The sequence below is a fragment of the Macaca mulatta genome, chromosome 16 (genome assembly GCF_049350105.2).
Source record: "Macaca mulatta isolate MMU2019108-1 chromosome 16, T2T-MMU8v2.0, whole genome shotgun sequence".
NCBI lineage: Eukaryota > Metazoa > Chordata > Mammalia > Primates > Cercopithecidae > Macaca > Macaca mulatta.
Genome location: NC_133421.1, coordinates 37067661 through 37095143, shown reverse-complemented (window position 1 = coordinate 37095143; position 27483 = coordinate 37067661). Strand labels below are relative to the sequence as shown.

General features: G+C 50.0%; 1 protein-coding gene across 1 annotated transcript; it reads right to left on the bottom strand.

Annotated features, from left to right (window-relative positions):
* Positions 1-1420: 1420 nt before the first annotated feature.
* Positions 1421-27241, bottom strand: SARM1 (sterile alpha and TIR motif containing 1). Its single transcript, NM_001265713.1, is given in 9 exon segments — positions 1421-2590; positions 2720-2841; positions 10037-10226; positions 10300-10402; positions 13289-13524; positions 13634-13725; positions 13995-14207; positions 16734-17352; positions 26699-27241. Coding segments are annotated over 9 exon segments (2175 nt in total). The 5' UTR covers positions 27169-27241; the 3' UTR covers positions 1421-2460.
* Positions 27242-27483: the final 242 nt, after the last annotated feature.

Here is a 27483-nt window from a genome sequence, read left to right as displayed (position 1 = left end):
GGACTTTTGACCTTTAATGTCCCTGAGCAGTTCTTGGCCCTTGGGGAGAAGTGGGGGGAGGATCTGGCTGACTCAGCCCCAACCGAGGGGTAGCAGCTGCAGCCCAGCCGAGCAGAACACCCTGGCCCTACAGGCCTGTGTCTGAGCAGGCTTTGGAGGAAAGGCCACTTCTGAGTCCTCTATCTCAGGAGAAGCCAGGCCTAGGTGCTTGACCTGGTGATCTGAGCTGTGTTTGTCCTAGTGCGGGTGGCAGTCACCTCTGAGCACACTGGCCTTGGCTTAGGGGAGGCTTGTGACTTCAGCTGTTCCGTCTGGGGCTGGATGCTGGACTCTGATTCCCCCAGAGAGACAGAAGATCGGGCAGAGGTCAACCAGAAGGCCACACAGGGCTGTGGACAGCAGTGGAGGGTATACCAAACAGAAAGAAAACGCAGGAAACCTCTCTGAAGACTGCCCATGGGGACCTCAGGAGGGAGTGGGACTGACTGGAGACAAGAAGCCAGAAATCATCCCCTGGAGACACTCAGACACTGTATTGTTGTTGACTCTGTCCTGTGAGGCCAGTGTCCAGGCTGCCCTGCTTGTCATGTCCATGCCCTCACCCTGGCCCCAGTGAGCACTTGCGCTGCATGAGGAAAGGAAGATCAGGTGGGGTCAAAAGCAAAGCATCGAGGCTGGGACTGGCCAAGACAGACTCTGGCAGGGAGGGGAGTGGAAGGAAGGAGCCCCAAACCTGGAGTGAGAACTTTGACTTTCTGACGATGTGGCCGAGAGCTAGGAGTCGCCTGGCCAGCACAGCCAAGAGTGGGGCTGGGGGCGCAGCCAGCCTTAAGGTGTCAACACCCGGCCCTCATTGGGGAAGAGCCTTCAGCAGTCCCCGTGGCCTGCAGCCTGGGTTTATTGGAGGGTACTTTCTTGCCCTCTGAACCCAGTGGAGGAGGGGGCAATGGGACATTCCTGCTCAGTTATTTCAGTATGGCCCCTGGGTCAGCCTTTTTTTTGCAAAATCCTATCCCCCACTGCTAGAGTCTTTGAAGCAAGGGAGAAGCAATAGCCCAGCCTCAGAATGATTCTCAGGAGAGCAATTCCACTGCCAGTGGACTGAGTGCCAGGAGGTCTAGGTCTGGATCTGGGGCTGCCACTAATGACAGGAAACTGGGCTTATCTTCAACCTTTCTGAGCCTCAGTGTCATTATCTGTAAAATGGGGATGATAATACCAGGTAGAGTTGCTCTGACGACTGGAGACCAAGGAGCGGAGTGTGTGGGAAATGGCAAAGATTCGTGAGGGCTTTATGCTTTAGAGATTTGCTACCCTTAACCACCAGCATCAGCTCACCTGGGAATCTGTAAGAAATGCAGAGTCTCAGGCCCTACCCCAGATCTCCTGATTTTAAATCACCTGGGAATCTGTAAGAAATGCAGAGTCTCAGGCCCCACCCCAGATCTCCTGATTTTAACAACATTCCCAGGTGACTTGGATGCATGTTAAAGTTGGAGAAGCTGCCATAGGTGACAACCTTTTGCCTTTTCAGGACTTTGCCTCTTTCCACAGAGCTGCAGGTTCTGTCCAGGCTGCTTTTACTGCCATGGGGGCTGCCTGGTCCCTGAGCAAGCGGTGGGTAGCCCTGGATAGCTGAGGGGCTGGGGTAGCCAGCTGGGCCAGACCAGGAAGGAGCCTGAGGCACAGCACCAAGGCATGGGGTAGGGTGGGCTTTGAGGCACGGCTTCCCCATGCCCAGACCCAGGCCCAAACAGGAGGCTCCTGTGCACCAGCAAGTGCAGCAAAGCTGGCTGCAGCGACAAGGAAGTCAGAGGGAGGGCCAATTTACCTCAACCCTCGCCCTGGATGTGGCAAAAGATACCACACTGAAGGAAGCTGTAGGGGATCTGGGACCTAGTCAGGCTGGCTAAGGGCACTGAGTGATTACAGGGCAAGGCCACAGAGCGGCAGGAAGTTGTAAGTGCAGGGGCCAGGCACAGTCTGAGTGAAGAGCCATGATGGCACTCATCCCTGGCTGGCTCTTGGGCCCAGGCCCTTGCTCAGAATACAGTGCCCAGGCCTGCCTGGGCATTGCCTTAATTCCTGTCTGAGGCTGCCTTCCTTCATCCTCAAACTGGCTGCTATCAGAGCAGAAGGGAATGCAGAACCACCCCCACCCCAACTCCAATGTCTCCAGAACTGAGCAGGGACCCTCCCCATGACAGAGACAGACAACCCAATGGCAGGGCATGGGGGAGTTCTAACCTCCCGAGCCCAAGTCTGACTTCCCTTCCCTCTCCAGATACTGAGGAAAGTGGGCTGGAGGTGGGCCATGAGGGTGGGGGACAGGGAGAGGGAGAGCCATTTGCTAAGAAGAGCCCAGGTTGTCTCAGCCCAGGGAGGCCAGTTTGAGGAGCTGTTCCTTCAGAAAGGACGATGGAAGTGGAAGTCACAGCAGGGCTGGGAACTGGCGACTGGTTAGGTCGGACCCATGGGTGCAGCACCCTCCAAACTGGTGTCAGAGCCTGCAGATGAGTCCCGGGAGGAGCGGCCCTGTAGGAAGCGGATGATCTTCTCAATGGTGGCCTCCTGGTATTCGTGGGACCACCTGTGGGCACAGGAGCCATGTGGGTCAGACAGCTGGGCAGAGGGAGCTGCTAGTCAGCTGTTTGCCCACACTCTGCCTGTCATGGTGATCTGTACCCTACCCCCCTGGTCCCAGGGCCCCGGGGCTCACTTAATGCCGTTGAAAGTAAGCACAGCCTGCATGTCCTCAGGCAGGACCTGGGGCTCAGGCCACTCGAAGCCATCAATGACGGGCACAATGTTCTTGCCACAGCTTAAAGCAGTCACAATCTCCTGGAGAAAGAAAGGAAAGGAGGAAGATACTCCTGTATCCATTTAGGGACCCTTGTAGCCGGGCAGGTGCTGGGAGGGCCACTAGCCCGAGGCTGGGTCCAGGGCAGGACACCAGTCCTGAAGTCCACCTTGATGTCTCCCTTAACCCTTGTAGTATAATAAAAAATAAATATTTTGTCTCTGCCCAGGGTTCCTGGCACAGAGCCCCTAAAACCCTTGGAATCTCTTGAGTGATGAGTGTCTTTGTATGCTAAAGAGATGATTCCCCACTGGGGGCCTGGGGGCGCTATGGGGGTAGCCTAGATAGCTTCAGGAAGCGGCTGGTCACCAGGGAGACCAAGGCATGATTAGAGGATTGGAACTTTCAGCCCCACCTTCCAGCCTCCAGAGGTGCTGGAGATTGAGTTCAATCACCAATGGCCAATGATTTAATCAATCATGCCTACATAATGGAACCTCCATAAAAACCCCTAAACAAGGGGTTTTGAAGAGCCTCCAGGTTGATAAATGGGTGTAGGTGCTGGGAAGGTGGTAGAAGGCATGGCATCCACACCTCTACCCTCCACACACAGAGATCCTATGTATCTCTTCCATTTGGCTATTCTTGAGCTGTGTCCTTTGTAAGTGTGAAATTAAATAATTCAGCTGGGCATGGTGGGTCACGCCTATAATCCCAACACTTTGGGAGTCTGAGGCAGGAGGATCACTTGAGCCCAGGATTTTGAGATTAATAATATTATTTATTATTATTATTCAAGCTTTGTTAAATCAAACCTAAAGCTCTTGGAACTTTAAATTATTCTGAGCCTTGACAGGAATTGGTCTATGCAGCCTGAGTCATGAGGCATGCAGCTGCAACTTCCACCTATTTTTTTTTTTTACTTCTACCTTTTTTTTTTTTTTTTCTGTAATTACTTAGGAAGACCAAATGGCACCAGAGATAAGACCCCCTTAGATCCCCACTCAGATCACCACCCCTCCTCAGGGGGTAATAAAGTCATCTTCCTTGGAATGTAGCAATCTATAACCAATCAAAGCATTGTAACATATGCACTGGTCTTATATGGAAAATGTTGTAATCCTGCTAAAATTTCTCTGTCTTTGCCTGTGGAAGTGAAACCTTAACTTCTCCAATTTGGGGTACTCACCCCATTCCTTTGGAGTCAATGCTTCCTGGGTGGCTATTCTCAAACTTTGCACTCAAAGAAACTCTATACTTAGTCTTATTTTCTGAATCTCATTATTTAAGGTTGACATAATAAGCAACTAATAGTAAGTAAAGTGCTTTCCTCAGTTCTGAGTCATTCTAGCAAGTTGAACCTCGGGGTGTCATGGGAACCCCTGAAGTTGTAGCCAAATCAAACAGAAATGTGGTAGCCTGGGGACCTGGGCCTCGTGACTGACATTTCAGAATTGAATTGAATTGTGGGATACCCAGCTGGTGTTGGAAAGTTGGAGAATTAGTGGTTAGTGTGGGAAAAACCCCAAACAATTTGGTGTCAGAAGAAAAACATCACAATCCTGCATACAGGTTGATCCATCATGCGCCCTGCCAATTGTACTCCTTACTTATTTCTCAAATCCACCATTTTTCCCTGCCTCCACCCCACTACCACCCTCTTCCAATCCCTATTATCTTTAAGCCCCCACCAGGTCTTTCCTCATCCACCCTTGTCTTCTCTAATTCACTCTCCACATTGCCCTTTCATGTAGCTAATACTTGCAAAATGCACATCTGACAAATCAGATCCTGTCACTCCCTACTTAAAACTCTTCAAGACTTTGCATGGTCTTAGAATAAAGTCCAAACTCCTTCATGTGGCCTGTGAGGCCCTATGTGGTTGGCCACAGTCCACTTCTCAAACTCTACCCCTGCTCTGTCCTCCCAGTCACACAAAATAAGCTTCCTTGTCCTTCCCTCTTGATAATGCCCATTCATTTTTCTGATCTGAGCTCAATCAACTCTTACACAGGGCAGTTGTCTCCCACTGCCCTGACCAAATCAGTTCTCCTATTATAGGCTCTGCAGAACATATTATAGTTGTAAATTTTAATTAATTAATGGATAAATTACTCAGTATTTGTCTTCTCTGCCAGACATGAGGAGGGATCATATCTATTTTTCACTGACTTTATATCTTAGCATCTTTCACAGAGCCCTTACAGTTAGCCCTTGCTAAATATTTAATGGATGGATGAATGAATGAATGAGAAAACATAGCACAGCAGTTAGGGCTGCACTCTGGAATCATCAAATCGGGGTTCACATTGAGTCTCTGACACAGGCTCTATGACCGGAGGCAAAACTAATAGGTACTTAAACTTTTTGTTTTCTCTTTTTTTTTTTTTTTTGGTGGAGGGCAGGGAACAGGATCTCACTTTGTTACCCAGGCTGGAGGGCAGTGGCGCCATCAAGGCTCACTGCAGCCTCAACCTCCTGGGCTCAAGCCATCCTCCCACCTCAGCCCCCCAAGTAGCTGGGACCACAGGCATGTGCTACCATGTCTGGCTAATTTTTTGTATTTTTTAGTAGAGATGGGGTTTCACCATGTTGCCCAGGCTGGTCTCAAACTCCTGGCCTCAAGTGATCCTCCCACCTTAGCATCCCAAAGTGTTAGGATCACAGGCGTGGGCCGCCACATCTGTTCCTGTTTTCTAATATATAAAGCAGAGTTAATGATAGATTTTTCCATGGAATAAGCGCAACATTCCATGGCAAGTAATTAGAACAGCGCTTAGCACACAGTGTATGCTTAATACGTAATAGGTGTTATTATTTCCTCTTCTATAAAGTGGGGATAATAAAACCTACCCCAAAGCATTGTTTTAAGGAATTATTTGCTATTAATGGGGTTCCGTAAGTGCTTATTGAATGCTTTTCTTCCTCTCAAGAGGGAACCAAAGGGATTTTACTTTCTTGAGTGCAGTTCACTTGTGGTTTTCCATATTGATTACCCACTAATGTGACTTCAGGGAAAGGAGTTTTAAAACCAGAGGCAATTAAGCACCAGAAACAACCAAAGAGGGATGACGGCGCCTCTGGGGCTGGTCCAAGGCAAAGGCTCTTCCCGCCTCTTTGCCATCTGCTGGGACGACAAGGGGTGCCAAGCATTCTTGGGAAGTGGAGCCTTCCTGGGGAAAGAACATCTGTAACTTTGCCCTTGACTGGCTTCCTGGGGAGCCTCTCCATTTTACAGATGGAGAGAAAAAAGCCCAGAGAGGAAGGGATTTCCTCCTAAGCCACACGTACGCCCAGCCCACGAGGGACCAGTCCTCTGACTCAAGCCTCGAGAGTCCAAGTCCAGGCTGTTTCAACCAAGCCCTGCTGCCTCTCTGCTGAGCACTGGAATGAATCCTGACCCTGCAGCAATTTATTTGGAAATCTTTAGACATTTGTTTCATCCAGAATTATACAAAACCAAAGACAGTACAAACTGTTTATTGCACAGATTCAGAGGCTGGCCAAGAAAGGGATAATAGCGGCCAGGTACGGTGGCTCATGCCTGTAATCCCGGCACTTGGGGAGGCCGAGGCAGGCAGATCACAAGGTCAGGAGATCGAGACCATCCTGGCCAACATGGTGAAACCCCGTCTCTACTAAAAAATATATATATATCTAAATTAGCTGGACATGGTGGCGTGTGCCTGTAGTCCCAGCTACTCAGGAGGCTGAGGCAGGGGAATTGCTTGAACCCGGGAGGTAGAGGCTGCAGTGAGCCGAGATCGTGCCACAGCACTCTAGCCTGGTGACAGAGTGAGAGTCTGTCTCAAAAAAAATGAATAAATAAAAGAAAGGGATAATGGTTTGTTCAGGATCACCTAGCTGGTTGAGAACGAAAACAATTAGAGTCAAGTCCTTTGGCTGGGCATGGTGGCTCATGCCTCTAATCCCAGAACTTTGGGAGGCCGAGGCAAGCACTGAACTCCAGACTTGAGCTCAGGAGTTTGAGACTAGCCTGGGTGACATAGTGAAACCCTATCTCTACTGGAAAAAAAAAAAAAAGAAAAAAAATGGAGTCAAGTCCCCTAACCTGGTAAATCTACTAGATAAGTATGGCTTTCTCAGGCATGGCATCTCAGCTTCATCAGTATCACTTGTCTGCTTAATCATTGATTCAATTGTTCTATAAACTCCTCTACAACCTCTCTCTCTTTCTCTCTCTCTCTCTCTCTTTTTTTTTTTTTTTTTGGTGCAATCGCATAGAGCCGCCTTTGTACCATGCATGGTTTGAAGCACCAGGGACACACATGAACGAGGCAAGGTCTGAAGTCTCATGGAGCTCACAGACACTCTTCTCTTTCTCTCAAAACGCTGCCTGCCACCTGCTCTGGGTCATCAACCATGTTCTTACTGGATGCTCACCTGGCCCAGTGCCCCTCCCCAAACCAGGCCTAGTACTCAGCCCCTCCTATGTGGCCTCTGGGGCTTGACTCCACACTCCACGTGGACTGCATTTCAGTGTCAGAGCCTTCATTCTAAAACCCACTGCCCTGGCATCTTCTTCTTCATGGGCTCCTTGTTTTCCAGTGCTTTAAGCACAGGTCTTCTCCTGCCTTTAAACACTCCTTAACCTGGTTTCCATAGTTCTTATCCAGCCAATGGTGTGCTGGTAACTTTATAATAACTAGCTATTCATGGGGGGAGAAAACCCACCAGCCAATCAACCAAACAAACAAAACTCTGATTTGTAGTGGTTCCCAATTTCCTTGGTGTAAATACTCCCACCGTGGCTGATGTCAAGTTACCAACATGACATCACTGGATGTGGAGTTGTGAAGAGATACAGATAATCATCTCTGGTGTCGACTGAATCCAGCCCTACCCCATCACCTCCCCTCACACCCCCTCGGATCTGTGCCATAGAATGCAGTGTGGATCTTGGGAAAGCTATCAGCTTTGGAGTCAGATAGATGGAATCTGAAGCCTAGCTTTTCTGATTTCTACACTAGCAGTGTATCCAGGGGAAAATTATTCTACCTTTCTGAGCCTCGGTTTCTTCATCTGTGATATGGAGAAAGCAGTACCCAAGATGTATATGGGCTTTCAGCACTGTTCTCCTTCCTACCTTTATTCCTTTGCTTTATTCCTATTTCCTTTGTTCTCCTTCCTACCTTTATTCCATGCTGTTACCCTGGCCTGGGATGCCTTCTCTTCCACTTATCTAGACTCTTAAGATTCTTCTCAAGACCTATTTCCTCCATGAAGTCCTCCCTGATTATTCCAGTCCTCTGAGGACTAAACTCTGATTTTTTTTTTTTTATCTTGCCCAAATTCCTACCTAAGGGGCCTAGGGAGTCATGCCCTACAAACCATAAAGTCTTATTGGAGGGGTTTTAATTTTAAACCTATATAGCGTGGTCTGCTTTCTAACCTGACTCTAATATAACATCATATAATAAGGGAGGAAATAAAAATATTTTAACCCCAAATATATTTCCCTGCCATATCTTGAAATTGCGCCACAAGTTTGTCTCTTGTGGGAAAAAGCCACATTCTGTAGAGAATCCCCTTCCCCCCAATTTTTTCTTTTTCTTTTCAGACTCAGGAGGTAATCACAAAGAGCCAGGCACCCTTTTAAGTCCGATAAGAAACATTTTATAACCTACTCCCTCTGAAGTCTGCCCTGAGAACTTCCTCTGCACAAATAAAACTTGGTCTCCACAACCCTTTATCTTAACCTAAACATTTCCTTTCTATTGATCCCAGGTCTTCAGATAAACTCAACTAATTATCAACCAGAAAAATTTTAAATTTACCAAAAGCCTGGAAGCCCCCACTTTGAGCTGTCCTGCCTTTCTGAACCAAACCAACGTACATCTTAAATGTATTGATTAATGTCTCGTGTCTCCCAAAAATATATAAAACCAAACTGTGCCCTGACCACCTTGGGCACATGTTTTAAAGGTCTCCTGAGGGCTACGTCATGGGCCATGGTCACTCATATTTGGCTTAGAGTAAATCTCTTCAAATATTTTACAGAGTTTGACTCTTTTCGTTGACATATTGTTGCCCTCTCCCTTCTCCAAACCCCTGTGGCAAGCAAGAGGTTTGCTTACCTGGCTCAGCATTTACACCAACTTTTATGCGATCTAGTCATTTTGAGACAGCATCCCACTCTGTTGCCCAAGCTGCAGTGCAGTGGCGCCATCTCCGCCTTCTGGGCCCAAATGAGTTCCCTGCCTCAGTTTCCCGAGTAGCTGGGATTACAGGTGCACGCCACCATGCCTGGCTAATTTTTGTATTTTTTTAGTAGAGACAAGTTTTCACTGTGTTTCCCAGGCTGGTCTCAAACCCCGGACCTCAAGTGATCCTCCCGCCTCAGCTTCCCAAAGTGCTGGGATTACAGGTGTGAACCACTGTGCCTGGCCCTGTGGGCATATTCTTGTCTCTGAGCTGACTGCTTGTCTCATCCTGTCTCTCAGATGACTACTGCATCCCTCAGCCCCAACTCCAATTCCTACTGACAGATTAATGATTAATAACCTGAAGATGCAATGGTGAATCTATCCATCCATCCATTCTATAAGTATTCAGTAAGTTCCTACAATGTGTCAGGCACTGAAAATACAATCATGAATTAAACAGAGGTAGTAGTTATAATAATTATGTTAATAATAATAATAATAGCTACCACTATTGAGCAGTTACTATGTGCCAGCCATTCTGCTAAGTACTTCACAAATTTTAGCTTTTTTAATCCTTATAACAATGTTATAGACAGTTAGATACTATTATTACAATACCCTCTTTCCAGTAATAAATACAAAGCTTATTGGGATTAAGTAACTTGCCCAAGGCCAGAGCCAGGATTCAAACTCTCAGTTTTGAGCTCTCAACTATTCCCTTCTGCCTGTCGCTATGCTCTCGTGTCTCTCATGGAAGTTATTTTTCAAAGCATTTTTCTCTCTCTCTGATCCTCACAACAGTTCTACAGGGTGAGTGGAACAGCTAAGATACCCCATTTTGCAGATAAGAAAACTGAGGCTCAGAGAGCCAAAGCCTCGTCTCTTGTCCCTTGTAGCTTGCTAAAGTCCTATTATAGTCAGAGCTGTGGTTCCTGACTTCCAGCTGGGTCAGGGAGGTGCTGCAGGGCTAAGTGTGCTGGGATGTGCAGACAAGAAGGACTAGAAGACAACCCTATCTTCTGGACCATGGGCCAATGCTGGGACCTTAGAGGCATAGGTGGGCACCTACCTTATGCACCCAATCCTTGCAGTCATGGTCCTGCATGCACTTGTCCAGTGCTCCAGGTGACAGCACCAGCACAAAGTTGCGGGCACCCATGACACTCTGGATGAGTTTGTCTTCGAACTTGCCTGCTTCCAGCTTCTCCACATCAATGAAGACACTGAAGCCGTGCAGCTGCAGGTGCACCTTCAGGAGGCTGCAAGTAGGTCCTGTGTCAGTGCCACAGCCTTGTCTCAAGGCCCTGCCACCGCCTGCCTGCCCCTCCTCACCTGGCCAGCTGGGAACCTGAGTTCCGGCGGTAGCTGATGAAGACATCTGGGGTGTCCCCACTGGGTTTGCCACCAGTACAGGGCAGCGGGGAGTGTAGCATTTCTAAAGCGGGCAACAGGCAGCATGGTGAGGGTGGCCCCTCCGCATCACTCACTGTCAGGTATATCATCCCTCTACCCAGCCCTCTCAGCCCAGCCTGGGAAGGGTGGCCTCTCCCAAAAAGGAGAAATGGGGCCTACAGAAGGAGGGTCATGTTATTGTTGGGTTACTCTTAGGAGGCAGGCACTGCGTTCTAGGGACATTGATATGCATGCACTTCCAGCCCTGCCCACTCTCTGGAACTCCAGACCTGCACAGCCAGCTGCCCACAATCACTCCAAATTCAACACACTCCAAATCTCCCGCTTATTCCTTCTTCCCTATTTCCCACCAAAGCCAGACACCTGGGTATCAGCCTCAACTCCTGCCTCCCATTTAATTTATTCAACAAATACTTCCTAAGCACTCGCTGTGTGCCAGAACTATCTTCAGTGCTTGAGATTCGGCAGTGAATAAAACAGACCGCACTCTGCTCCTCTGGAGCAATGCTCCGTGCTCAGCACAGGCACCACATTCTGAGGATTCTACCTACTAAACATCCAGGACTCCAGCCTCCGGGCCCTTCCCTGGCTCAGGTTTCCAGTGCCAGCCTCCTCAATGGCCTCCCTAAACCCAGCTAGAATTTTCCAGTCTAGGCCAGGCGCAGTGGCCCACACCTGTAATCCCAGCACTTTGGGGTGCCAAGGTGGGTGGATCACTCGAGGCCAGGAGTTCGAGACCAGCCTGGCCAATATGGTGAGACCCCATCTTCACAAAATATACAAAAAATTAGCCGGGCATGGTGGCACATGTCTGTAATCCAGCTACTTGGGAGGCTGAGGCATGAGAATCACTTGAACCTGGGAGGCAGAGGTTGCAGTGGCCCAAGAACGCACCACCACACTTTAGCCTGGGCAACAGAGTGAGACTCTGTCTAAAAAAAGAAAAGAAAAGAATTGCCCATTGTAGTCCATTTGCCACAGCTACCAGAAGATCTTTCTAAAATCCAAATCTGAGCATGTCACTCCTCCCACTTAAAAACTATGCAAGGCTCACTATACGAACTATTTTTTTTAAGCTATTTTTGCCCTAGGATTTTCCTGTTGTTTAAAAATGCAATCTTGTGCTGGGTGTGGCGGCCCACACCCGTAATCTCAAGACTTTGGGCGGCTAAGTTGGGAGGATTGCTTGAGACCAGGAGTTTGAGAACAGCCTGGGCAACATGGTGAAACCCTGTCTCTACAAAAAATACAAAAATTAGCCGGGTGTGGTGTTGCGCGCCTGTGGTCCCAGCTACTTGGGAGGTGAGGTGGGAGAATTGCTCCAGCCCAGGAGGTTGAGGCTTCAGTGGGTTGTGATTGCGCCACTGCACTCCAGCCTGGGTGACAGAATGAGACCTTGTCTCAAATTAATTAATTAATTAATTAAAATTAAAATGAAATCTTGAAGTTTTAATGGGAGCTGCCATGTAAAAATAATAAAAGCCAACCTGCATTAGTTGAAGCATAAGAATGCAGTCAAAGCTCAGTCCCTTGTGTCTTGTGGGTGCTTAGTCTGTAATTGCTGAATGAATGGATAAAATGAAAAGAATTCATCTTCTTATAATATTTAGACACAACCCTCATAGATAACATTTGTTTGTTTATGAAGCAGAAAGGCAAGGCTCAAGTCCCAGTTTTGCCATCTAATGACTTTTATGACTGTGGGAAATGTATTTGAATTCTTTAAATGTTATTGTCATCATCTTTAAAGTGAACACCCATGATGGAAATATTCTATATCTTTAATGATGATGGTGGGGGTCGGGGGGGTCACACAGGTGTCTTTTAAAACTCCTCAAACTGACACTTTTTTTCTTTTTTGAGATAGGGTCTCATTCCTGCTGCCCAGGTTGGCTGAAGTATAGTGACCTGATCACAGTTCACTGCAGCCTTAACTTCCTGGGCTCAGGTGATCCTCCCACCTCAGCCTCCCAAGTAGCTGGGACTACATGTATGCGCCACAACACCCAGTTAATTTTTTGTATTTTTTTGTGCTTTTATAGAGACGGGCTTTTACCTTGTTGCCCAAGCTGGTTTCAAACTCCTGGACTTGAGCGATCTGCCTGCCTTGGCCTCGCAAAGTGCTAGAATTATAGGCATGAGCCACAGTGCCGGGCCCTCAAACTGGACACTTATTCCTCTTTTTATTCTTTCAAGAGTTCTTTAAGGTTGATTTTAAAAACTGAACACTCACTGCATAGAATCAATGTAGAGACTGATAAGATAATATCTTAAAAATCTAACAGAGTACCTTGTAATTGACCATAAAGATTAACTAAGTGGTAAATTAGTAAGTTTAAAATAAATTAGCCAATAATGAGGGTGGCTAGAGGCCTAGAATTCACTCTAAACCACCTCTAGACCCAAATTTTGTAAGCTGTTGGCCAATAGGATAACACACATACGCACACACCCTTCCCACCTATACCCCACTGCATGGATTCTCCATCAGCCGCTGCCTCTGCCTGGGCTGCCCTTCCTGTTGCCACCCCTCCCCGCCAGTGCCTCTCTCAAGACATGGTGAGGCATCCTGTCCTCTTTGAAATCTAGACCTGGGTGGATGGGGTGGGCTGGGCTTCCTCTGTGCTCCCACTGGAGACCTAGGTAGCTTTCTGCAGGGGCCCTCTGCCTGTTTAATACCTCCCTTCCTCCCACCGCCTACCCACCTAAGATGGGGAACTTCTTGAGGCAAAGTGCAACGTATTCATCTTTACATCCTCAGAGGCCAGTGTGACCCACGTTTGTGCTCAATCAATCCACGGTGAGGCTGGAAGTCTCCACCCTGTGTTTCCCCTCACCCTTCTAGGGCCGTGGCTGGGGCTGGGGCTGGGGCTGGGGCTGGGGCGGGGTCCCGGGTGGGCGGGCTGACCTCTGGCCGCCGTGAGGATGCGGGCGCGGTGCACGCCCAGGCGGACGCCGCAGTCCTCCAGCAGCTGCTGCTCAGACACGCGGTGCAGCAGGGAGCGGTCCAGGCCGCAGCTGACCAGGCCGTAGGTGTACTGGCGGAAGCGCGGGTCCAGGCTGCCCAGCCAGTCAGCCAGGTTGCTGCGGTCGCACGTAGAATAGTTGGCGAAGGTCCTGAGCTCAGTGAGCTCCCTAAAGAACCTGCACCCCACGGAGGAGAAGACGCTGAGGTCCAGACTCAGATGGGCTGTGGACCGAGGGGGCGCTTATTTAGACCTAGCTGGGGTCCGGCGGACAGGAGGCTCCGTACCTCTTGCGGGTGATGCCAGATTTCATGCCCAGGTCGGTCTGGAGTTCCTCCTCCGTGAGCCGCAGAAGCAGGTCGCCATCCACCTGCTGCTCCTGGGAGAGGAGTCGGGTGTCAGGAAGGGCTCCGCTACTTAGCCCTTGGACCTCGAGCACAAGATGCAAGGGAAGGAACTGCAGATGGCGTGGAGGAGGCGGATGGGACCTAGGTCAGAGCCGAGTGACCCCAAGGGTGGCTGCGTACAGGCTCCCCACCCCTAGAAGCCACACCAGCGCCACAGGAGTGCGAGGCCGGGAGGGAACACAGTCTCTGTGCACAGGGCGCCCGCTCTGACTTGGGGGAGGTGCACCCCCCACGACTGTACCCGGAAGCTCTCGCAGTACTTGGAGAAGCCAATCTGCTGCAGCCATGTCTGGACCTCGGCCTCCTTCCAGCTGGGCACGGAGGGCAGGATGGGCCGTGGCACCTCCTCACCCAGCAGGCGCAGCGCACGCTTGGCCAGCGCCGACTTAGTGCCATTGGTAGAGTAGGAAACCAGGCGTTTCAGGCTCTGGATGGCGCCGATGTCGCTGAATACCTAGGGAGGGAGTGGGGAGAGGGCTCTAGGTTCCACCAGCTCTCCAGGTGCCCCCACATGTTCCCAGTCCCTCTCCTTGTCTCTTCTCACAACCCAAAGTCTCTCCATCTGCCCTGGCCCCGCCTTCAGCCACTAAGTCATGGGGTCTTGCGGATTCCCCCTCCTGAAGTTCTCTCAATTCTTGACCAGGTCCTGACTCTGGATGGGTTGGGGGCGGAGGGGCAGATCCCTCCTTCATATCCTTCTTATAGCATCTACAGGCCCTGGAGTAAAGTTGAGCTCTCAGCATGGCCCTAGGCAGAGCACAGTGCAGCTGCCCATCACTCCCAGTTCACCTCACCTTCCACCAACTTACACTTCACACACACACATACATGCACTCACATTCCAAGGCTTTCACACCTCTGGGTCTTGGCCCACTATGTTTCCAAATCCTTAGTTCTTCCAGCCTGCTTGTGGGAATCCTCCCAATCCACGGAAATCCTACTCATCCACCAGAATCCAAATCGATTAGCACCTCCTTCATGCAGCCTGCTTTGATTTCCCCACATCCTGGCCCACAACTCCAATGAGGGCTTATATACCACACTCTGAATGCCACTGTCACTGGTTGACAATGCAACTTCCACTGGAGTATAAGCTGAGGACATGTGTTAGTCACTACTGGAACCCTGTATCTGACACAATGAAGGACACAGAGTGGGACTCAAGATGTCTTTGTTGAACTGGACTCACTTGGCCTCGATGGGAAAGGGGTGACAGGCTGGTGATCCTGATTGCTGCCCAGATCCAATCCTTGAGGTCCTCACTCCCTACTTCCTTTAAGACCCTTCTCCCTAAGCAGAATGACCTGCCTTATAGAGCAAGTCATCCCTGATCCAGCTCTGGAGAGCAGAGAGAAGAATCAGAAGTTCCTAGAACACTGGATGTTGAAAGAGGCCCCAGAGACCCCCCTAACGTAGCAGTCTCCTTTTTTTTTTTTTTTTTTGAGACGGAGCCTTGCTCTGTAGCCCAGGCTAGAGTGCAGTGGTGCGATTCCGGCTCACTGCAACCTCTGCCTCACAGGTTCATGTGATGCTTTTGCCTCAGCCTTCCGAGTAGCTGGGATTACAGGTACCTGCCACCACGCCCAGCTAATTTTTGTATTTTTAGTAGAGACAGAGTTTCACCATGTTGTCCAGGCTGGTCTCGAACTCCTGACCTCAAGTGATCCACCTGCCTCGGCCTCCCAAAGTGCTGGGATTACAGGCGTGAACCACCTCATCCAACCAGCAGTCTCCTTTTTATCTGTAGGCAAACACATGATGGGTGACAATCATCTGTAAGATACACACCTTTAAGCACCCCCCGATGACAGCTGGGGTACAGACAAGGTGGGCCATGGGGTATGCACCACATCCCTGTGCACCAGCTATCACCAACCTCCAAGGCTCCACAGAAAAATGCAAAGAAGAGTGACATTGTAGGGAGAATCTTCAACCTGTAATATTTTAAAAACAAAGCCCAGCTGGGGATGTGGTACGTGTTTGTAGTCCCAGCTACTTGGGAGGCTGAGGCAGAGAGGATCACTTGGAGCCTGAGAGTTTGATGCCAGCCTAGGCAATATAGTAGAACTCTGTTTCCAAAAAGTACAATCCACAAACTTTCGGTGCTAAAACTATCATTATCCCACATCCAGGGTAAGAACTGCTGCTGTGGTTCAATTTATTGAATTTTCCACAAGATAAAAATGAGGCCCAGATAGAGGCCCAGAGAGGGGAAGCCAGGTGCTCAAGGTCACACAGCAAATTAAAGCAGTGGGCAAAGGTCACTGGTAGATTAGATCCTGGACATGAGGACCCCTTGGGACTCTGGTGGGGGTTATCTGGCTGACACACTGATGTCCTGTCCCAAGCCCCAAGCCTCTGTCTCTAGCAGCCATCTTCCCAGACTCCAGACTCAAAAGGCTAAACTACCCACTGAAGCTCCCCAGCTGGGCATCTCTCAAGCATCTCAAACTCCACATGTCCTGCAGAAGTCACTTTCTTCCCCTTCCCCACTTCCACTTGTCTGTCACCCAGTTCACTTTATTCATTGCCTATGTTCAGGGCCAGAAGTCATCCTCAGCTCCTCTCTCTCCTTCTCCCAGTCACCAAGTGCTAACTCTATCTCTTAAACAACTCTTGAATCTGCTCTCTGCCACTGGCATCGCTATCTCCCCCTTCTCCCAACGCCCACCCCTTCAAGTCATACATAGTCTTTAGTCTTGCCAAGCCCCTTTCCACACAGCAGCTAGGATGATCTTTGTAAAACACAAGTGTTCCCTTGCTTAAAAACTTCTTAGTGTCTTCCTCTTGCCCCCAAACCCAAGTTCAAACTTTGGGACTTGCCTTCAAGGTCAAAATGACTGGCTCCCCTCCCCCCCTTTGTCTTGCTTCACCTAATTCTGATGTGTATTTCAAGACCCGGTTGAATGTGACTTCCTCTGGGAAACCTTCCCAAAGGCTCTCTAACCCCTGATCCACCCAACCCCACATCTGCACCCACCTTGGTCTTGCCTTGCAGGCTCTTGATGGCAGCCTCCGCGCAGAGATAGAAAGCCCCGATGCACTGCGCCTCCAAGCGGTTAGAGTCGAGCAACGGGACAAGGCGCTGCAGGTCATCGGGCCCGCGGCCCTGGCTTGTGTCGCTGGCGTCCACCAGACAGCGGGCGAAGCGGCCAGGGTCCAGCGAGGCCACAAGCGGCTCCACGAGCGCCAGCGTGCCCGAGCGTTCCACCTCGCGCTCCACCTCCTTGTTAGTCGCCAACACCGCTACTGCGAGGCAGGCGTGCAGCCGAAGCAGCTCGTCCTCCTTGGAGAAGGCGAGCGGGAAGAGCCACTCGGCTGCGCGCTTCTCCACCATGCGCCGCTGCACCGCCTGGCCCCCATGCAGCGCGCAGTTGCCCAGCGCCAGCGCGCAGTGGCGCAGTAGTGCGGGGTCTGTGCGGCGGCACCAATACAGCACCGCGTCCAGGCCGCCGGCCGCCACCAGCTTCTGGCACGTCTCCTCCGAGTGCTTGAACATGTGCTCCAAGATGCCTGCCACGCTCCGCGCCAGCTCTACGGGTTCGCGCTCCTTCGCCAGGTTCAGGATCACGCCCAGCCCGATGCGCGCCACGCGGTCCCTGCCCAGTGAAAGTGGAAGGGGACGGTGGAATTGCCGCAGCTTGTGGAGCTTGGCTTGCCCGTTTGGGGCCTGGTCACTAACCCTCTCTGGGCCTCACTGGCCTCATATAGGGGATAGGATTCCCCTCCCTGCTCCCCACCCTCACCTCCTCCCCTGGGAGGACCCCACTTTTCGGATTCTAAGGGGGCTCTATCCTGGCCACAGCCATTCTCCCCCTCATTCCTCCCCTTGAGAGGCAGTATGTGTGGTGGCTAAGAGCCTCAGCTCAGGAGCAGATCCCCTGGGTCCTGGTTTCTTCTCAGCCCGTTTTCTAACTGGGATAAAGGAGACCTTTGGGCAGCTTCCTTTATCTCTCTACCTTGCTTTCCTTATCTCATAAATAGAAAATACAAATACCTGCCTCATAGGATTATTATCAGGACTAATGAGATAAGCCATATAGAGTGCTTGGCACAATGCCTGGCACATGGTAAAAACTCAACAAATATTAACTTGTCCTAATTTGAAGTGTCACTTGAAGCACACCACTCTTAGCCTTGCCTTTTCCTCACTCCATGGCCCATGACTGGGGCACATGTATTCATTCATACAACAGATGTTTCCTGAGGACCTCCCCTGGGCCAGGCACTGCACTATGGGCTGAGGTTTAACTGAGACTGGCTGGAGCTTATCCTCAGAGCGATGGAGGAGGACATAGACAAGAAAACAATGAGTGAACCAGACCGTAGTGATAGGGCCTTGGCGCTAGCAAAACAGAATGATGTAATAGAGTGTGCCTAGAGGAGGGGTATGTGTGAAGAGGTGACATCTGAGAGCTTAATGTGGAGAAATCCCTGCATGCAAATATCTGGGAGGAGCATAACAGGTAGAGAGAGGAGCAAGGATGAAGGCCTGAGGGCAGAGGAGCTGATGTGTTTGAGGAATAGAAAGAATGCCAGAGGTATTGCAATGTCTAAAACCAACAAGGGAAAATATAAAACCAGGCTGGGCAAGGTGGCTCATGCCTGTAGAGTGCTTGGCACAATGCCTGGCACATGGAGGCCAAGGTGGGAGGTTCACTTGAGACCAGCCTGGACAATAAAGTGAGACCCTGTGTCAAAAGAAAAAAAAAAAGAGACAGAAAGAAAACAAAAAGAAAAGAAAAAAAAATCAATGAGGGGTTTATATGTAGAATATATCAGCAAATATTCAAATCAAGAAGAAAAAGGCAATACATTCAAAAGAAAATGGGCAAAGGACATAAACAGACAATTGATAAGAGGAAATCCAAAATTTGAACAACCAGATAAACAGATGCTCTAACTCATTAGTAATCAGAGAAATGAAAATTAAAACAATAGCTATCGCTACCTGAAATGTTCTTCAACAAAATCCTCTTCATGGTTAATCATTCCAATCATCCAATCTAAAGGCTTTTCCCCATCACTTTCTAATTCATTACCCTATTTTATTGTCTTCAGGGCATTTAACACCTGATATTATATTAATAGTCTACTTGTTTGTTAGTTCCATAGAGCAGACACCTTATCTGTCATTCTCTCTCTCTCTCTCTCTCTCTCTGTCTCTTTCTTTCTTTCCTTTCTTTCTTCCTTCTCTTCTCTTCTCTTCTCTTCTCTTCTCTTCTCTTCTCTTCTCTTCTCTTCTCTTCTCTTCTCTTCTCTTCTCTTCTCTTCTCTTCTCTTTCTGTTTTTTTTGAGGCGGAGTCTCGCTCTGTAACCCAGGCTGGAGTGAAGTGGCCGGATCTCGGCTCACTGCAAGCTCCGCCTCCCGGTTTCATGCCATTCTCCTGCCTCACCCTCCTGAGTAGCTGGGACTACAGGCGCCCGCCACCTCGCCCGGCTAGTTTTTTGTATTTTTTAGTGGAGACGGGGTTTCACCGTGTTAGCCAGGATGGTCTTGATCTCCTGACCTCGTGATCCGCCTGTCTCGGCCTCCCAAAGTGCTGGGATTACAGGCTTGAGCCACCGCGCCTGGCCCATTTTCTTTCTTAAAATGATCTAAATGGAGAAAATTACCCTTTCCTAGAGTTTCTTCACCTAAATCATTTTATTTTATTTCAAAGGTCATTTCCACTCTCCTTTGTCCCTGACCACGCTCCACACACATACCTTGAATAAAATGTTCACTGGCAGAAAACAAACAGAAAACCAGCTACCACTTTACACCTGTTAGATGGGCAAACTCAGAAGCTGAACAATACAGGCAACCTTTCCCAAAGAGATTATCATATAGATAGACAAGAGCACTTAGACAAGGATGTTCACTGCAGTGTCATTTGTAGTGTGAGGAAGTTGGAGGCAATCAGTAGCAAGCCTGGGGAGAGTCAGGTAACATGGGCAGGTGCCCACTCTGTAGGATTTGGGGGGAGGTCCAAGTGACTGAGCGGGTGATAACACAGCAACATGAACCAGGACAACATAGCCTGGGCAACGTAGCAAACCCCTATCTCTACGAAATCAAAAAATTAGCCAGCTATGGTGGCAGAGGCCTGTAGTCCCAGCTACCTGAGAGGCTGAGGCAGGATGATAGTTTGAGCCCAGTAGGTTGAGGCTACAGTGAGTCATGATTGGGCCACTGCACTCCAGCCTGGGCATCAGAGCGAGACTCTGTCTCAACAAACCAACCAAACGAACAAAAAAACCCAAAAGAAAACCCCCAACAAAACCCAATACTGAGTGGGAAAAAGTAAGAAATAGAATGTGCTATATGACAGCACCATTTATATACATTAAAAATACATGTACACAAAACCAAGAATAAAGATTTAAAGATTTTAGCAGAACACAGATAGAAAGATACACATTAGATATACTGAATGGTTCCCTATGGAGTAAGGGCAAGAGAATAGTGGGGGCACTAGTCAGGAGGAGAAGGAGAGATTGCATTTCAGGCACAGGTATACGCAAAGAGTTGGAGGTGTTGGAGAGCCAGTGCACTTGTGGAGCTGCCCACACTTTCATGGCTGAGGCAGAAAATTCAAGGGGAGAGTGAAAAGAGATTGGACCTGGGGGCCTTTTGGGGCACCTCAAGGCATTTGTACTCTATTTTGATGTCAAAGAGAAGCCACTGCAGGGAGGAGAGTGGCCTGGCCATGTTTGGGTTTTAGAAAATTCAGTCTGGCTATGGTGGAGAGGACAGATCCAATAGAGAGAACTTGGAGGCCCGCTGAGCAGGTGGGAGAGTTGCCACATCCTGGTAGAGCTTCAGGCTTCCTGCCTTACTGACCTCCACAAATGATGTCCTCCACAGATGGCTGGGCACAGTGGCTCATGCCTGTAATCCCAGCACTTTGGGAGGCCGAGGCAGGAGGATCACTTGAGGTCAGGAGTTTGAGACCAGCTTTGCCAACATGGTGAAACCCCATCTCTACTAAAATTACAAAAATTAGCCAGGTGTAGTGGTGTGCGCTTGTAATCCCAGCTACTCAGGAGGCTGAGGCAGGAGAATCACTTGACCCCGGGAGGCAGAGGTTGCAGTGAGCTGAGGCTGCACCAGTGCTCTACAGCCTGGGTGACATAGTGAGACTCCATCTAAAAAAAAAAAAAAAGGTGATGTCCTCCACAGGTGACATTACTGCCAAAGAGATAGAGGCCCAGACAGCAACAGAGTCCTTGCCCAGAGGGTACCACAGTGACCATAGTGCATGTGATTTTGTGTCCACTGCAGAACCTAGCTGAGTCTGGAACATGCCATAAGGCCGGCACAGATTTGCTGAGTTGACCCCACAGCTTCTCGGCAGCCTATCTTCAAAGAAACAGATGGGTCCTAATCATTCATAGAGGCTGCTGGAACTACAGTTATTTCTTCCTCTTGTATTTTTTTTTTTTTTTTTTTTTTTCAATTTGAGATGGGGTCTCACTTTGTCACCCGGACTGGAGTGCAGTGGCATGATCACAGCTCACTGCAGCCTTGGCCATCTAGGTTCAATTGATCCTCCCAACTCAGTTACCTGAGTAGCTGGGACTACAGACATGTACCACCATGTCTGGCTGATTTTTATTTTGTTTTGTTTTATTTTACTTTGTAGGATTGTTTTACTTTGACAGGATCCCATTATGTTGCCCAGGCTGGTCTCAAACTCCCAGGATTGCTGGGCTCAAGCAATCCTCCCACTTTGGCCTCCCAAAGCGCTGGGAATACAGGCGTGAGCCACCTCGCCTGGCCCAATTATTTTTACCAGTGAGAAAACCAAAACTCAGAGAGGTTACATGACATGCCCAGAGTCACACAGCTTCTGAGAGGCACAGCTGAGATTTGAAACCAGATCTGCCTGTCTCCAGAGTTCAAGATCCTTCACTTTTACTTTGCATTTCCACACATCTGACTACATAAATGCCTAGAATATAAGAGCCAGAATGTGCTTAAGAAATATATAATGTGGCCAGGCATGGTGGCTCACGCCTGTAATCCCAACACTTTGGGAGGCCGAGTTGGGCGGATCACTTGAGGTCAGGAGTTCGAGACCAGCCTGGCCAACATGGTGAAACTCTATCTCTATTAAAAATACAAAAACTAACTGGGCGTGGTAGCAGGTGCCTGTAATCCCAGCTACTCGGGAGGCTGAGGCATGAGAATCACTTGAGCCTGGGAGGCAGAGGTTGTAGTGAGCCAAGATCGTGCCACTGCAATCCAGCCTGGGTGACAGAGGGAGACTCCATCTCAAAAAATAAAAAACAGGCCGGGTGCGGTGGCTCACGCCTGTAATCCCAGCACTTTGGGAGGCCGAGGGGGGCGGATCACGAGGTCAGGAGATCGAGACCATCCCATCCCGGCTCACACAGTGAAACCGCCTCTCTACTAAAAATACTAAAACTAGCTGGGCGAGGTGGCGGGCGCCTGTAGTCCCAGCTACTCGGGAGGCTGAGGCAGGAGAATGGCGTGAACCCGGGAGGCGGAGCTTGCAGTGAGCCGAGATCGCACCACTGCACTCCAGCCTGGGCGACAGAGCGAGACTCCGTCTCAAAAAAAAATAAATAAATAAAATTTAAAAAATAAATAAATAAAAAACAAAATAAGAAAATTATTTAATCTGGCTGAATGCAGTGGCTCATGTCTGTAATTTCAGTACTTTGGGAGCCCAAGGCAGTAGGATTGCTTGAGTCCCGGAGTTTGAGACCAGCCTGGGCAACATAGCAAGACCCAGTTTCTACAAAAAACAAAAAACAAAAAAGATGAGAAAGAAATTGTCTAATCCAACACCCTTATTTTCTTTTCTTTCTTTCTTTTCTTTTTTTTTTTTTTTGACAGGATCTCACTCTGTCACCTAGGCTGGAGTGCAGTGGCGTGATCTCAGCTCGCTGCAACCTCCACCTCCTGGGTTCAACTGATTCTCATGTCTCAGCCTCCCAAGTAGCTGGGATTACGGGAATGTACCACCACGCCTGGCTCATTTTTTTTTTTTTTTTTTTTGTATTTTTAGTAGAGACAGAGTTTTACCATGTTGGCCAGGCAACCTCGAACTCCTGACCTCAAACGATTCGCCCGCCTTGGCCTCTCAAAGTGCTGAGATTATAGGCGTGAGCCACCGCGCTCAGCCAGCCAACACCCTCATATTCAGAGGACTTACCTAAGGCCCAGTGAAGGGAAGGACTTGCTCAGGAACATATCAATTCAGAGCCAGGACTTTATTTTGAGTCTCCTGATGCCCCAGCCCTCACCTTTCCCTATGAACCTGGCACCTTTACAGAGTGGAACTGTGCTGCACTCTTGTGATAACTACTCACCCAGCTCCCAGTTCTTCTGTGGTCTGAGAGGCTGTGGGTCTGGTGAAATGGGCACATATTTTAGAATTACACAGGTCTGGATTCAAATTCCAGCTCCAAAGGAGGGAAAGATTGTATATATATATTGCAAACATGTCTATATAATATACATGCAAATGCCTGTGTATGCAAAGACTCTCTCTGGAAGGATATACAAGAAACTTCTTACAGTGATTTATCTCCAGAGAGGGGGTCTGGTTGAGAAGAACTTTTTTTTTAACTATTTTAATTTAATTTTTAAAAATTGAGACAGGGCTCTCACTATGTTGCCCAGGCTGGTCTCGATCAAACTCCCGGGCTCAAGCAATCCTCCTGCCTCAGCCTCCTAAAGTTCTGAGATTACAGGCATGAGCCACCATGCCTGGCCAAGAAGAAATTTTAACTGTATACCTTTTTTGTGCTTTTCCACTTTTTTGAATTTATATGCAATGGCTTTCATGATTTTTTTTTTTTTTTTTTTTTTTTTTTAGATGGAGTCTCGCTCTTGCCCAGGCTGGAGTGCAGTAGCATGATCTCGGCTCACTGCAATCTCCACCTCCCTGGTTCAAACAATTCCCCTGCCTCAACCTCCTGAGTAGCTAGGATTACAGGTGCACGTCATCACACCTGGCTAATTTTTTTTGTATTTTTAGTAGAGATGGGGTTTCACCATGTTGGCCAGACTGGTCTCGAACTCCTGACCTCGGGCAATCCACCCACCTGGGCCTCCCAAAGTGCTGGGATTACAGGCATGAGACACTGCTCCCGGCAGCCTTTCTGTGATTTTAAAAACCTGTCTCCTCCATTTATTCATTGCATATTCCTGGGAAAGCCATTTAACTACTCTGAGGATAGCTTCATTAAGATCCCCTGAAGGGGGTGGACTGTGAATATAGAGGGCTAGCAGTCATATGGGGCCCTCACTGGGTGTTGTGGGGCCAGATTTGAAGAACCATATTCTGTTGGACTTCTGGTAGTTGGAAGTCAGGAAAACTGTGACCTAGGCTCCTTGACAATGGGTGCAATAGCATCCTGAGAAGAAAGCAAGAGGGAAGTGGCAAAAAGGGGTAGGCGCACTGATGGAAGAGTTTTTTTTTTTTTTTTTTTTTGACAAGTTCTGGCTCTATCGCTGAGGCTGGAATGCAGTGGCATGATCTCAGCTCATTGTGACCTCCGCCTCCTGGGCTCAAGCCATCCTTCCACCTCAGCCTCCTGAGTAGCTGGGACTACAAGTGCATGCCATCACGCCCGGCTAATTTGTATATTTTTTGTAGAGATGGGTTTTTGCCATGTTGCCCAGGCTGATCTTGAACTCCTGGTCTCAAGTGATCCACCCACCCAAAGGCATGAGCCACCATGCTTGCCCAGAAGAGCCTTCTTTGAGATGAGGAAGTGGGGGCTTGGTTGGTGAAGGAGAAAAAAGTTTCATAAACGAATTCTCAGTGTGTCACTTCCCTTCTCTTCCTTCCAGCCCCATTCTCATGCAGCCTACAGGGGGTGCAGGGATACTGCCTTTCTTTTTTCTTTTGAGATGGAGTCTCACTCTGTTGCCAAGGCTGGAGGGCAGTGGCGCAATCTCAGCTCACTGCAGCCTCTGCCCCCCGAGTTCCAGCAATTCTCCTGCCTCAGCCTTCAGAGTAGCTGGGGTTACAGGCACACACCACGCACCACCATGCCTGGCTAATTTTTGTGTTTCACCTGACCTCAGGTGATCTGCCTGCCTTGGCCTCCCAAAGGGCTAGGATTATAGGCGTGAGCCACTGCACCACTGCACCTGGTTGGGACAGTGCCTTTTTTTTTTTTTTTTTTTTTTGAGACGGAGTCTTGCTCTGTCACCCATTGCTCTGTCACCCAGGGTGGGATGGAGTGCAATGGCACGATCTCGGCTCCCTGCAACCTCCACCTCCCGGGTTCAAGCGATTCTTCTGCCTCAGTCTCCCCAGTAGTTGGGATTACAGATGCCCGCCACCATGCCCAGCTAATTTTTGTATTTTTTAGTAGAGACGGGGTTTCACCATGTTGGTCAGGCTGGTCTCGAACTCCTGACCTTAGGTGATCCACCCGTCTGGGCCTCCCAAAGTGCTGGGATTACAGGCGTGAGCCAAGGCGCCTGGCGGGGACCCTGCTTTTCTTTGGAGGCACTGTGATAGCAACCAGCCACGTTGTGCTCTGTCCTTGGTCCTGAAGATACCAGCGTGATGTTTCTTGGTACCAGGGACACTGGTTAGTGACTCTTCTCTCAGTAACTCTGAACCAGGTGAGAATTGTCATTTTTAACCTTGAAATATAGCAGTACTGTTTGCATCTTGCAGCCCTCCTCTCCTCGGGGTGCTGGCTGTACTCACTCTCCAGGGATTGTAGTTATAGCTACCTGACTCCACATCGCAAGCCCGCAGGGCACACCTACCAGTCTCGACCCCACTACACCCAGTAAGCACACACATATTTTATTTGCTATCCCCTCCAAATTCATGGCCTATCCCCATCATGGCATCGGATGTCAGATGGGAGGTTAATGGCTTGCCAAATAAGCAGAACCCTATCTTGGTTTCCCAACCTAAATTGCTTAATTCATGCATTTTTGACAGTTGTGTCATTTCCAGCAATCACAAGGTAATTTTTTTCTTTTTGAAAATGGCAAGGAAAACACCCTCAACCCACTCCCTTCACACTTGTGAGAGCTGCATGAGCTGAAAGTGACTCTTCCAAAAACTCTTCTAAGCTTGAGAAGCTCGAGACTTCAGCATGAGACTGGAGTGTGAATGCTTGGTCTGCTCTGGCATCAGAAGGGAGGGAAAGTGAGTCCTTGGAGGTCTTCATACTCCAGGAGAGATCCCAAGAGACATGCAAGAGTGGCAACAAGGCCTCTGTTTGACCCTCTTGCAGCGTCTTGGTGCTAAGTGGGGTGGAGGGAGAGAACACACACTCCGCCTGGTCCCTGCCAGGCTCCACACCCCGGTGTCCTCTTCCCCCACCCGTGCCTCCCAGCAGAAAACTGTTTCCCATCAGGAGCCGCAGAATGAGATCATATCTGGCCTGTTACAAGAACCAGAATGACTGATGGAGCAGAAGTTGGATTGGGGCGGCAGAAGGGAGTAAGCAGCCTCAGGCCAGCACGCATTGCAGCCTGGGGAGGAGAGAAAGGAGAGTTCTCCCTCCCTCTTTTCTGAGCATTGTGTTTCCCTTCTTCTCCCATTGGGAGGGGGATGGGATGACGGGGAAAGAAGGTGTCCTAGAAGGGAACCCAAGCCGGTGGGCAGGAGAGCTGTGGGCTTGGGGGGCGGGGGAGAGGAAGAATTGGCAATAGGATGCCATCTCCATCCATAGAGCCAGGGACGGACTCCTGTCCTCTAACTCCATTCCTCACTCCACTAGCCCTGGGAGCAAATCTTAGTTCACTGTGACCCACTGGGCAAGTCACTAAACTTTCCTAAGCCTCAGTTTCCTTATCTGTGAAACGGACATGCTGATCCTAACAGAGATGTAGTGCAGGCAGGCAGACAGGTGAGGGAGGCAAAGGCACGGCGCGAGGCACACGGGAACCCAGGCGCTTGACCGTCCACACCACGCGGCGCTCTCCCAACCCCGGCCCGGCGCGCTCACCGGTTCTCAGCCACCAGGATCTGCTCCAGCAGGCGCGCGGCCTGCACACGCGTCTCCAGCTCCGGCGCCTGCAGCAGCCGCAACAGCAGGTCGAGGCCGCCGTCCAGGCGGATGGCGTCGCACAGACCCTGGGCTACCTCGCGGCCCACGGCCGGCAGCAGCCAGGCCTCCTCCACCAGTTGGAAGACCTCGGCCAGGCCGGCGCCCACGGCCCGCGCGCCGCCCGCCTGCTTCAGCGCGGACAAGGCCTGCTGCAGCTCCGGCAGCGCGCGCTCCAGGGCGTCCTGCACCTCGGAGCCTGCCCCCGGCGATACTTCGCGGGGCCCGCGGCCGCCCGCAGCCCACCATGGGCCCGTGCCACCGCCCCCATCCGGCCCCGGCACCGCCAGCCGCTCGGCGCCTGGCCGTGGGCCCGACATGGCGAAGAAACGACACAGCTTGTAGGCGGAGAGGAGCAGCGTCAGGACCATGGGCGCGGGGCCGCGGGGGACATCCCCGGCCTGGAGGCGGGGGCCGCGCGGAGAGATCCCGGTTTTGGGAAAAGAGGGACCCGAGAGGGGTCGGGGGAAGAAGATGGAGGGAGAGGAATAGAGAGAAGGGTACCAGGCAAGGGTGCCGGTCAGAAGTTTGAGGGAGGAGTGAGGGCAGGATCGGGGGCGCAGCGGTTGGCAAAGGTGATGCAGGCCAAGATGCAGGGAGTGGGCGAAAGGAGAGAGAGAGGAGGCGAGGGATGGCTCCGGACGCCGGAGGGTAGAGGAGGCGGCGGCTGGAACAAAGCGTTGCCC